The following is a 12,915-nucleotide window of genomic DNA, read 5'->3' as shown; positions in this document are numbered from 1 at the left end:
TGGGTAGGGGAGGGTTGGCAGGGCTGGCAGGCTCCCTACCTGGTTCCCATCAGCATGTCCCTGCAGCTCCCGGGGGAAGGGCGGCCAGGGGGGCTCTGCACGCTGCTCCCACCAAAAGCATCGGCTCCACAGCTCCCATTGGCTGGTAACTGCAGCCAATGGGAGCTGTGGGGGTGCCGCCTGTGGGCACAGGCAGCACGTAGAGTCCCCGGCCCCTCCACCTAGGAGCTGCAGGGACATGATGGTGGGAACTGGGGAACCCCCTCCCCCTGAGGTAAGTGCCACCCTGCACCCCAAGCCCCAGGCCTGACCCCCGTCCCACACACGCAAACTGCTGCCCGGAGCCAGCACCGGCTGCTACAGAAGTCACGGAGGTCACAGAAAGTCACGGAATCTGTGACCTCTGTGATAGACATGCAGCCTTATTCATGAGTAGTGGAACGGAGGAGGCAAGGAGACAGCTGATCAACATCCTTCTCCAAACTACTCCTGACACTGTAACTATGCCAATGTGACTGGGGGGGCTGAACGCAACCCACAGAGTTCTAACATAGGGACTACCTACCACCCTCATTCCCAGTAAACAAGTGTGGCCTGCAGAGACTACAGTTCCCAGCATGCAATAGTTCACAATGACCACTGCAGGCTGCCACACTGCAGGCTGGGATTTGGAGTATCTGCTGACCACACTTTCACACAGCAAGCTGCTCCGTTTAATGCCAGTTCCGCACAGCCTTACAGATCCCAGCAAGATGGCAGTGTGTCTGTCAGTGGGACAAAGCGTGGGCACCCCCTTTCATATGCCACATCCGTCAGCCGGTCACAATGGCAGAAAGAAAGAAAGAAAGAAAGAAAGAAAGAAAGAAAGAAAGAAAGAAAGAAGACACCAGCCTTTTAATTATCGGGCTAACTGTAAAATGAAGAAGGGGACCTTTGACAGCTCGAACAGGACACAAGAGAGCACACGGGGGTGTTCATTGCCCCCCCCCCGCCGAGTTTACACCCAAACACACAGCACTGGTGTGCACAAGAACAGCGATGTACACAGCCACAGGGGCCGACAGGCACCCGTGGAGACCTGACCACACTGAGCTATGGGATGGTGTCACAGCTCCTGACATGTCCTGACAGACCCATGCAGGCTCCCACTCATGCACATCCGCCCTACTGTGCGCCCTAATACTGCAGACACCCCAACATTCCTCGCTACCCTTCCCCTGCCCTTCCTACCCCACCTTTCTCTGCAGACCCCCTTCCTCTCCCCTTTCCCCTCTGACTCCCTCCTCCTACCTTTCTCCCCTTTCTCTTCTGACCCTCCTCTCCCCTCTTCCGACCCTCTCTCCTCCCCCCTCCTCCCATCTTTCTCCCCTTTCTCTCCTCCCCCTCCTCCCTTCACTCTTCCAACCCTCTCCCCCACCTCCTCCTCTCCCCTTTCTTCTCCGACCTCCCGCTTTCCCGCGCTTTTGTTGCCTTCTCAGGCAGTCGCTACAATGCTAACGTTCTCTCGCCCGTCCCCGGCGCCTTCCTATTGGCCTGTGGAGCGTTCCCCGAGCTGTGATTGGCTACCTGCCACGTGCTGCTGGTGTTGCTGGGCCGTGGCGGCAGCGCAAGCGAGCTGGCTTGCGGGAGCCGCAGCAGGAGCCGGGCGGTGGGTACGGGCGGGCTATAGAGCCACTCGGGCCGGAGGGAAACTGAGGCCTCTAGCCGCTCGGGGACTGTCTGACTGTAATTGAAGAGAGCTGGGGAGAAACCGGGAGCAGAGCCAAAAAGGGGGAAGGGGGACAGAGCTAATGGGAAAGAGAGGGCAGAACTCCCAGAAAGGTGGCAGCGCCTATAGAAAGGGGGCAGTACTTATAGTGAAAGGGTAACGCCCATAGGAAAAGACTGAGCCACAGAAGGAAGTTCAGAGGGCAGGGAAATTGGGGCAGAGTCAGAGAAGGGGGCAGAGCTCACAGAAATGAAGGAAAGGCCAGAGCCTGTATACACAGTGGGGCAGGACCCAAAAAGAAAGGACAAAGGCCATAGAAAAGGGGAGCCAGAGCTCTGAAGTTGGAAAAGTTGTTGCTGAACGGTTCCTAGGGAGCCTCTGGCAATGCATTTATATGATTTAAAATCATATGAAGAGCAGACTTTAAAAAAATCCCTCTTTGATTATTTAAAATGTCTCTGGGGATCTGAAGGAGGAATTCAGGCTTTTTATAGCGATGACAGTTCTGTTTGATCTGATTTTTTTTCTTTCAGTTGTGGAACTTCTGGAACCATTAGTGATAATAAATAATTATTAATAATCTCTCCCCCCTGACTGGTCTATAATAACAAAAATGTCAGCAAGATTCTAATCAGGATCTTCACCCAAAGATTTAAGGGAAGGATAAGTGCAAGGACAAGCTAGTTTCCCCTAAGTGAGTGGAAATTTAGAAATTACCATATACTTAATTTGTTTTGTTATTATTTTAAAATAATTTAAAAGCTGGAAGGAGGTTTTAAGGAACAGAATATGTAGGGGTATGAAAATGTGATGTGGTTGGTACTTTACAGGCTGCTCAGAAAGGATGCTAATTATGGCTCCAGACTGGCAGTATTTAGAGAGAGAAAACTTCTAATGACTTCCAATAGTGTAGTAGTTTTGCCTGTGTAAAGATTGTGGGATTGAGTCATATTAAATTGCCTAGTTCATGTTTGCAGGGTAATTGCAGCAAGCTTTTTCAAACTTTTTTCTGGAGGATATGTTATGTCCTCAGTGTGCTTATTTCTGTGCCTAAATCCATGTGTAAAAGTCATTGATAGTATCCGGAAAAGAAAATGTGAACTTTGTTTTTTATATTCATTACACTTTAATTTTTATTTATCTGGCTTTTGCCATGATTGAGAAATTCATACAAATTCATTACATCAGAAATAATAAATGGGTACATTAAAGCATGGGTACTATTCCGTAGTACAACACAAAATCAATATACCAGATATTCCATAAGGAAACCAATTACCTTAAATATAATTTCCTACATGTCAGTATTATTTGTGACCATGTAATGCAATTTTAAACTATACTATTCTATTTTAGCAGCATGGGGTCTGCTCCAGCTTTCACTGAAATCAGTGGGTGTTTTTCCAGTGGTTTCAATGGCAGTTGAATTGGGCCTTTAAAAAGCAGATAGCAGCATAAAAAAGTCATTTCTGCTTCTGTTTAATATAATTTCTGTAAGTATTTTCCTTTTTTCTTCACTACTAGTATTTAACTTAAAAGGGTATTTAGGTGACTTTAAAAGGTCTGCTTCTATTGTGTATTCTCCGACCCCCACCTAACATCATAATTTACTGTGACATCCCACTTGACTGAGAAAATGATTATGATGTCACAAAGAACTGTGTCTTCTAGTGACTTCAGTGGGAATTGAGAGCACTCAGCACATTGCAAGATGGAGCCCAGTGTATGTTATGGAAAAAGATGAACCACATCATTTAAGGGCAAGAAATAACTGCCTGTCTGCCTTAACTTAGAGTGTTTCAAGCCACACTGTACAACTAGCCCACCATTGTGGTAGGTCAGCAGTTCTCAAACTGGGGGTTGGGGCCCCAAAGTGAGTCACAGCCCCATATGAATGGGGTCACCAGGGCTGGCTTAGACTTCCTGGGGTCCAGGGCTGAAGCTGAAGCCTGAGCACGACCTTCTGGGGCTGAAGCCCAAGGGCTTTAGCCGTGGGTGTCGGGACTCAGATTATAGGCTTCTGCCTGGGACTGAAGCCCTTGGGCTTAGACTTTGGCCCCTCCCCACCTGGGGCTCCGGCTGGCTCAGGCTTCAGTTCCCCCTCCTGGGGTCATGTAGTAATTTTTATTGTCGAAAGGGGTCGCGATGCAATGATGTTTGAGAACCCCTGTGGTAGGTCAAGTTTTACTACAAATTGATAGTTTGCTTTCACAGGGAGAAGAGAAAATGATTTAACATTCCTTTCATAACCTCCTGCGGGAAATGAGCTGGATTGTTCTGCTTCAACACTCTCAACTTTACTTGTTCATCAGCCCACCACACATACTGTAGACCAGGGATCTCAAACTCAAATCACCACAAGGGCCACATGAGGACTAGTACATTGGCCCAAGGGCCGCATCACTGACAGCCCCCCCGCTGCCCCCGCCTCGCCTCTTCCCACCCCTTCCCTGCCCCCATTCCAACCCCTTCCCCACGTCCCCACCTCTGCCCCACCTATTCTCTGCCTCCTCCCCTGAGTGCGTGGCTCCCCACTCCTCCCCCCTCCCTCCTGGAAAGCGCTAAGCACTGCCAAACAGCTGTTTGGCGGCAGGAAGTGCCTGAAGGTAGGCAGAGGAGTGGGACATGGTGTGCTGGGGGTGAGGGGAGCTTGGCAGATGCAGGAAATAACTCCGGGGGGGGTTTGCAGGGAGCTTGGCGGGCTGCAGCAAATAACTCTGCAGGCCGCATGCGGCCTACAGGCCACGTGTTTGAGATCCCTGCTGTAGACTCACTCAATTTTTAAGTGCTATTTATTTATTTATTTCATAAAACTTAATGTTCCATTGCAGCTTTTGATGGAGACATCTGGTGACTGTAGCAGCCCATATGTCAGGGTGACTCCTGGGTTCCTGACACATCTGCAAGATTTAGAGCCCCAAGTGGCAAGAAGACGCTTATCTCAGGCACGACACCGGGCTACGCTGGCAGGACTCTTCAACAACCTGCGGGAAACTGTGTTTTCGCAGTCAGACAATTCAGCATCAAAGGTATAGAGGAGAAACGTTATTTGTTTACGGATAAATATTTGCAAAGACAAAGTGTAGTTATCTTTTTGGGTTCATGTATGTGTGTAATATTATCATGTGCAACTTTCCCTGTGTCTCTTCTATTTGTATAAATACTCTCTTCAGAGCAAGAAAACTAAGTGCCTTCTCTTGTTACTGGCATGAGTTTATCATGTGACTTGTCTCCACTTTGTAGATTTTGAGCTTCTTCATAATGGCAGTATTTTGGAAGCTAGTCAAGGAATACCATGATGAAATTTCATCCTTGACGGACAGCTGTGAAATCAAGACTAGTGGGTTGTGGTTAGAAAGAGGGGAAAGTAGTTAATTCAGCCTCATGAGTTACTTTATATAGAGGGGGGAAGCAAACTGGGAAAGTATGTAAAAATAAAAAATCAAGCTGTAACATTTCCTGTGTTTTACTAGTTTTAGAAAATGTTTAAGTAAAATGGACTATATAAAAACAAGTGAAACAGCACTGGCTTGGCACTAAAATGCTACCAGGGAGGAAGAATGTTATTGTGGTCAAGGCACAGGAAAAGGTATCAGGAGTCTTGGGTTCTGTTCCTAGCTCTGCCACTGACTCCCTTCGATAGATCATTTAGGTTATGGGTGCTTCAGTTTCCTGGTTTGTAAAATGGGGATGGTAATGTATATTTCAGAAGGGTATGTTCTTGTAAAGAGCCTTGCAGTCCTTGGATGGAAGGTGCTTGAGAGGTGCAAAGTATTGTTATTTAGGGATTTCACCTGTTTGGACTCTAATTGTAACTTAGCGTGAGGCAGGAGCTCTGATTGTTAAGTTCTGATGGAGATGCAGCCAGAGCTAATAATCATCATGGTCTCAGAAGCTAAATCCCAAATAGGATTATTTGTTTTGTCTAACAAGATTTACCATTCATTTATTATTGCTTGGAATGGAGGACTTCTGACTCCCTTTTAGAACTTTGATGAGTCCCATTGGTTTTTCCCAGCTTTACGCTGCTACCTTTGAAAGTATCACATCACAGCCATGATCCTTTTGGGTCAAGGAAGACTGGATTTCTTCAAGGGCCTGCGCACTGAGGAAGACATTTCCTAATCCTTGTCAGTTAGTGATTGACTTATGCCCTGAAGCATTGGATTTATATCCCCTACAAAAAAAATCTCTCTAAAATAATTATGGACGTTCTCATTAACCATGTAAATGTTTAATCCTTTCTTGTATCCTCTGTGTGTTTAGTCACAAGTAGACAAATTCCACCTGGCCTAATTGCACTGAAGGCTGTTAGGTTACTCCAGTTTTAGATCAGTGTAACAGAGCAGATTTGGCTAAAGAGGTCTCCTCACATAGTTCCCACTGGAAATGATCAGGAAAAATGTATGCCTACAGTCAGAAAACATCCAACAATAAGCCATAAGGCATAAAATAGTATCAATTATGTTTTTATTATTCATTATTAATTTATAGTTATTATTATTAATAGTAGTAAATATAGCACCATTGATGTATGTGATATTTTACGGATATACCTCAAAGAGCAAACAGTCCCAAAAGGAATGAATTCCAAAAAGGAATTGTTGACTGTAGAGTATGGTCAGAGTAAACCTCAAACCTGTATGTGAATAGGTACAGCATGTAAATTAAAATCTTCATTTGTATTTACCCTGATTCTTGGTTTCTTCCCTTTTTTCACATTCATCAGTGCAGTGGGCAACTTCATTGTTTTTATGGAGGCATGGAGATAGCTAGTCAGCAAAAGGAAAAGGTGTAAAAGACAGTTAAGGCATGTTAAAATGTCAGCCCAGTCAGAACACAGGAAGATTGGTTCTGTTTTCTCTTTGTATTTAGTGTCAAGTTTTGCGTAAAGCTAAGAATTATATCCAGGAGCTGGAGCAAACCTTGGGTACCTTGCTGAAGATGAAAGGTACTGTATGGAAATATATACCTGAAAAAGTTTCCTTGGGCCTGCCTTTCATTTACTTGTTACGTAGGGACAGCAGGGCAGGTGGCTGAGCCAGTATTAAAGGCAAGATGGGTGCCTTTAGGCATCGCACCAAGCAAGAGAGAGTGCATAAACTGTATCACCCAGGAATAGCCCGAGAAAGCGTTGTGCTTTAAAGTTATCCCTCTGACTCTCAGTTTTCTACTTGCTTCCCCCTTGAACTACTGGGCGAGGGAGGGTGGATTCAAACAGTAGTTTGTTGCTGGCCTACATCAGCAGCAAATTAAGGCTGCTCCCTCCTTTCCTCCCCGCATCCTATTTATTGCTGGCTCATCTGCACTGGCAGTGGATTGGGGAACTGTGCCCACTCCTCACCACATACTCCAGAGGTCAGTAGCAGCATATAGTGCCTTCTTACATCTGTGCACCCAAAATCCAGCTAATTAACAAAAGAGACAAAGGGAGCTTCTTCCTCCCCTTATTTTCTCTGCATAGGTGCATAGTTCAACACACAATCTGGCCGTAAGTGTACAGCTTCTTGATTCACAAACATAGCTGGGGTCCAAGTTTGGACTGGAGGGCACAGAGAGAATCTATTCTGGGCTAAAAGTAGGGCAGGAGGGGGGCAGAAATCCCATTCAGGGTTTCCTCACAAAAATGTAGGAAGTGAGAAGTTTTAGTTAAGGAGTTACTCCAAGGGAAAGATTAAGACACATAGTGGTAGGTTTGTTAGTTTTTTTGTTTTTGTGGCTTATTGGGTCCTCCACACACACTTTTCCATTAGCCTATCCCAGCACTCTGAAACAAAAACACTTTTTTCTTCTGGATGAGGACAGTACGATGTGACTCCCTTCAGTACCTGTCACACTCTTTAATCAGCTGGATCAGTTCCTGGTGAGTGGTGTGAGGTTCTCCCTCCGCTAGGGCAGAATATGCTGGTTCTGCTGTGTTCCCAGCCCCATTTCCTTGCCTCCTCACCTGACTGAGGATCTGGGAACCAGAACTAAAAATCAAGTATGTTTTCTGTTTTCAGTGGTAGAGAGTTGAATTCCATGGTGATGGTTTAAAGCCGCTGAACACATTTTTCATGTTTTAAGTGATGTCAGAAAGACTCCCAAAAGCCCGAAATACCAATACTTCAAAGAAAGAAAATAACCACAAAATATTGTATTGACTAGTAGTCACATGGGCTTTGGTTCACTGGCTGTTATTACTGAAAACCAAAGTTATCAGTTCACTGATGAGGCCAGCATTATGAAGATATCAGTGCTCATAAACTGCTGATACAGCTGGTCATGTTATAAGGAAGGACAGAATGTCCCATCCAGTATTATTTTTGTCTAATCAAAAACTCTGTGTGACAGTCAAATCAAATTGTCACCATTACTCTTTTTGATTGGGCTGGATGGTGAGTGAGATGCCAAATGCTCCAGTCTGTGACAGTTATCTTTCTGCTGACAATAGAGTCCTTCAATCTGGAGGATGGGAACCCATCCAGCTTGGAGGAAGTCAAGGAGGAATATGTCAAGATGTACTTCAGCGATCTCGGGTAAGGACTCACACAGATCAAGAACTGATAATACTTTGCACTTGCTTCTAAAGCGCAAAGCATCTCAAAGCACTTTGCAAATATTACGGAGCAGTGGGTTGTCTGTCCCTGTGAGGGAAGGAAATACACAGATTAAGATGAAGAGGTTTTAACTGGCAGACAGGAAAAAAAATATTAAAATTGGACCCATACAGCAGCTCAGTGCGTGTAAGCTCTGAGCACATTGCTGGTCTCATTCCCAGTCAGTGCATGTATTTGCCTTTCTCTCCCTGTGTAGATCATCTCCACTTAGGGGCTTTCATTAGCCCTACAAAGGGGAAAAAAAAAGTCACCTGCTCCAAAAGAATCATTGAGACTCCAAAGTGTTCCTGGCAGGGACCGTTTTAAATTGATTGGGAAGCCATGCATTTGGCCTTGTCCCGTGTTTTCTTTCCAGTACTGCATCCCCTTCAGATGCCATGAGTGAGAGTGGCTCTACCGTCTGGTATTTGATTCAAGAATATGAAAAAAACTCAGTGGAAGAGGATGGGAAGCCAAGACTTATCCAGTCCCCAGCCACTTCATCTCCTGATCTGATGGAGTTTGAACGGTAGGAGTATAAGTGTGTAGTATTTCAGTAGTCTTCATGTGAAACAACCCATTCAGTCACTGCATATCAGGTAGCTTTCCTGGGGTCTGACTTTGGATCCCAGGATCCCCAGGCCAGCAGAGACATCAATCTCAGCCCCTGTTGGTGTGGAAACTGAGCATCTTCCATGACTCTCAATTGATTCCCTCACTCCTGGCTGGCACTCGGAGCCTGAATAGTGGCATGTCCAGCCCTCCTCAGCCACAGGGCATCTCCCTGCTTCACAAGCCTTTGAAAATCTTTGATGGTTCCCCATCCTCAAGAAAGAGATGTAATGTTCTTTCAAGTATGTCAATGTTCTAGCGTGAAGCATGAGGGTTAATACCCCTTCTAAAATGTTATAATTATAAGTCTGAGTATTCTTGTTATCCACATAAATATCTGCTCTTTTTTTGAATCTTTAACCTTCTGCAATCTGATCTCACTCTCATGTTGTGGATTGGGCTTTTTATAAAATTTCCTGTTGTTGCTGATAATGGTTTCATAAAAATGTGAATGCAGTTATGCCAGCAGGTGGCATAAGTCTGCTGCTTTCATTCTACAGTTTTATCCTGTACTCCTGTAGCAATCAGAAAAAAAACAACGGTGCTTGTAGGCAGGTAGTGTGTACAGTACCTTGAAATATGCTGTTTAATGATTTTTGTGGAATAGTATCATTAGTTCCTCATGGGTTTCCCTTTCCCCTCCCTCACTGACACAGGCAGAGCAGACCTTTGCAGCACTATGTGGGATCTGTGGCATTTACCTTGAAGTTCCATGGCAGATTACTACTGCTGTATATTGAATCCTTCTCATGGGATCTCTCCTGTCTGACACAACACAGCAGTGATCTGTCCTGTAGGAACAACTTCACCCCTTTAGTAACGTGATACTGTAGCCATGTTTTCCATCCAACACCAAGAATCACAGCTTTTTTGAATAACTGTTTGTGTCCGTCATCTAAGTCATCTAAACTGGTCATCCGGGCCTGGTAGCAGCACAAGTACTATCCCCTCCAAAATGCTATCAATTCTTGCCTGGAGGTCCATGATTCACATTTAGGTTTTTAACACAGCCGCCTGATCCCATTTCATCCGTTCATAAGGATCTACACCAGCCATTCCTTACCAATCAAGGTCAGGACCCCATTCTGTTAGGCACTGGACAAAGGTATAGCGAGGGACACAGTTCCTTCCACTTAAATCACACAATAATAGGCAAAGGGTAGATGGGAAAGAGAGGCACAGAACAGTACTATACAGCTGGCTTCCATGGCGTTTGAACCCCAGCAGCAGCTACTTGTAAGTGCTTCGGATTAAATATCCCTGTATAAATTGTGCATATAAAATAAAAAAAAAAACACTTGAAACATATTACAGTATTATAAGGGGGTCTGGGTGGTTCCATGTCCGTGGTTGTTTGAGCAGAGACAATGTGATTAAGTGGTTAGGGACCTGTAGTGGGAATCAGAAGACCTGGATTATATTCCTAATTCTGCCACTGATCAGATGTGTGACCATGGGTGAGTCACTTCACTTCTCTGTGCTTCTGTCTCCCTGCCCACCGTTCACCTACCTCATCTATTTAGACCAGCGGTTCTCCAGCTTCATTGTACCGTGACCGCCTTCTAACAGCAAAAATGACTACATGACCCCAGGAGGGGGGACCAAAGACCGAGCCCGCCCCAGGCAGCAGGGCGGGAGAGGGCAAAACTGAAGCCCAAGGGCTTCTGCCCTGAATGGGGGGCTTGTAACCCTAGCACTGAGCAGTGGGGCTTGGGTTTCAGACTTGCTGGGGCCCAGGCCCAACACCAGCCTTGGTCACCCAATTAAAAAAGGGGTCACAACCCACTTTGGGGTCCCGACCCACAGTTTGAGAACCCCTGATTTAGACTAATGTTTTTGATGCAAAGACTGTCTCATTGAGGGGGCAGATGCATACATATATATGTTATCAGTGCCTAGCTGTTATCAGTGCCTATATGTTATCAGTGCCTACCAGTGCTGTTATGCCACCCCCCAGAAGCCATGGCAGAGCCATGATCAATGAGTTGTAAACCCTGGGAGACTAGGCACCACGGGAAGCGCCGCCTATGGAAACTCAATTGGCAGCACCCCCTGTAACATCTGATTGGTTCAGACACACTATTTAAGCATGGAGGGAGTTCCAGAAACCTGTCTGTGCAACAAGGTAGATCCCTGACCTGCTGTTAAGACAGCTCCTGCCTTGTTCCTGCATCCTGGCCTTGTTCCTGGTCCCTGTTTCCTTGCCCTGCCCCAGCCTTGCTCCTGCCTTGGACCCAGATCTTTCCTGCCTTCTCTGACTCCAGATACCCTGGTTCTGGTGCTCTGTTCTGATTCCTGGCTCTGACTATGGTTTGACCCTTGGCTCAGGCATCCAGCTTCTGACTCTGGTTCTGACCCTTGGTTCTGTTTCCCAGCTCCAGACTCCTGCTCCAATCGATTGGTGTGACTGGCCACACCCCGGTTCCTGACAGTTAGGCCCTGATGGGGCTTCCGGACATTACTGTCAGGAACCGGGGTGTGGCCAGTCACACCAATCGATTGGAGCAGGAGTCTGGAGCTGGGAAACAGAACCAAGGGTCAGAACCAGAGTCAGAAGCTGGATGCCTGAGCCAAGGGTCAAACCATAGTCAGAGCCAGGAATCAGAACAGAGCACCAGAACCAGGGTATCTGGAGTCAGAGAAGGCAGGACAGATCTGGGTCCAAGGCAGGAGCAAGGCTGGGGCAGGGCAAGGAAACAGGGACCAGGAACAAGGCCAGGATGCAGGAACAAGGCAGGAGCTGTCTTAACAGCAGGTCAGGGATCTACCTTGTTGCACAGACAGGTTTCTGGAACTCCCTCCATGCTTAAATAGTGTGTCTGAACCAATCAGATGTTACAGGGGGTGCTGCCAATTGAGTTTCCATAGGCGGCGCTTCCCGTGGTGCCTAGTCTCCCAGGGTTTACAACTCATTGATCATGGCTCTGCCATGGCTTCTGGGGGGTGGCATAACAGCACTGGTCATCGGGTGCCCTCCAGACCTGTATTCTAGCTCACTGGATCCTTATATCACTCCCCCTACCCTTTAGGGGTGCTCCTGGAGCATTGTTGGGCCAACCTTGTCTGCATAGGCACCGACTCCATGGGTGCTGCAGGGCTGGAGCACCCACGGGGAAAAATTAGCAGGTGCTCCGTACCCACCGGCAGCCAAGCTTCCCCCACCCGCTCCTCACCGCCTCCTCCCCTGAGCGCCACACGTCCCCGCTCCTCCCCCTCCCAGAGGTTCCCGCCCGCCACCTAACAGCTGTTTGGCGGCGCTTAGGACTTTCTGAGAGGGAGGGGGAGGAGTGGGGATACGGCATACTCAGGGAATGAGGTGGTAAAGAGGCAGGGCGGGGACAGGGATTTGGGAGAAGGGGATTGAATTGTGGTGGGATGAGGGTGGTGCAGAGGCAGGGCCAGGAGCCGGGAGGGGAGGTCAAGCACCCACGGGGCAGAGGGGAAGTCAGCGCCTATGCTTGTGTGGGTGATCCCTGTACAAATTCAGGGGTGTGAACATTACTAGCAGATTCCCAGAACGGCTCCTTGTGATCACAGCCTCCCCAGTATTGTGCTACCATAGCCTGCCCTGTTTCAATTTGGAATCCAATATGGCATGGACTTCACATTATTTGTGGTCTTGAGCTGTTCAGAGGTGTGCTGGGCCTTGAGCGTCCAGACAAGTGTGGCGGTTTTGCAGAGGCGGGCTGGCATGCGGGCTATTCGCCCCAAGAAATATGGGATAAAATGCTGATAAAAATTTGCAAAACATAGGAAGCGCTGCACCTCCTGAGTATTCCAGGGTACTGCCCAGTTACAAATGGCTTCCACCTTTTCTTGGGTCCATCCTAATGCCTTCGGGGAGAGGTTGTACCCCGAAAACTCTGTGGCAGTTTGGACAAAGATAACTTTCTCTAATTTTGTATATAGGCCGTGCTGTCGCAGCCTCTTCAGTACATACCTGACAGGGCATTTGTGCTGCTCATGGTTTTCTGAAAAAGACAAGTATATCACTGAGGTAGATGACTACATACTGGT

General features: G+C 47.1%; 1 protein-coding gene across 13 annotated transcripts in view; it reads left to right on the top strand.

Annotated features, from left to right (window-relative positions):
- Positions 1 to 213: 213 nt before the first annotated feature.
- The window catches only part of STRA8 (stimulated by retinoic acid 8), a 34,455-nt gene continuing 21,753 nt past the window's right edge, over positions 214 to 12,915 (top strand). For 5 of the 13 annotated variants that reach the window (XM_045012014.1, XM_045012006.1, XM_045012024.1 and 2 more), the window contains exons 1-5: positions 3,380 to 3,468; positions 4,540 to 4,737; positions 6,584 to 6,659; positions 8,142 to 8,226; positions 8,663 to 8,815. In XM_045012014.1, coding sequence (XP_044867949.1) covers positions 3,439 to 3,468; positions 4,540 to 4,737; positions 6,584 to 6,659; positions 8,142 to 8,226; positions 8,663 to 8,815 — 542 coding nt within the window. In that variant the 5' untranslated portion in view covers positions 3,380 to 3,438. Of the gene's footprint in view, positions 275 to 1,578; positions 1,649 to 1,685; positions 1,726 to 2,241; positions 2,403 to 3,148; positions 3,202 to 3,379; positions 3,542 to 3,851; positions 3,881 to 4,539; positions 4,738 to 6,583; positions 6,660 to 8,141; positions 8,227 to 8,662; positions 8,816 to 12,915 lie in introns of those variants that run through there. The other 8 variants (XM_045012051.1, XM_045012076.1, XM_045012030.1 and 5 more) reach the window with 8 other exon arrangements.

The sequence above is a fragment of the Mauremys mutica genome, chromosome 1, assembly GCF_020497125.1.
Source record: "Mauremys mutica isolate MM-2020 ecotype Southern chromosome 1, ASM2049712v1, whole genome shotgun sequence".
NCBI lineage: Eukaryota > Metazoa > Chordata > Testudines > Geoemydidae > Mauremys > Mauremys mutica.
This window is presented reverse-complemented; position numbering and strand designations above follow the sequence as displayed.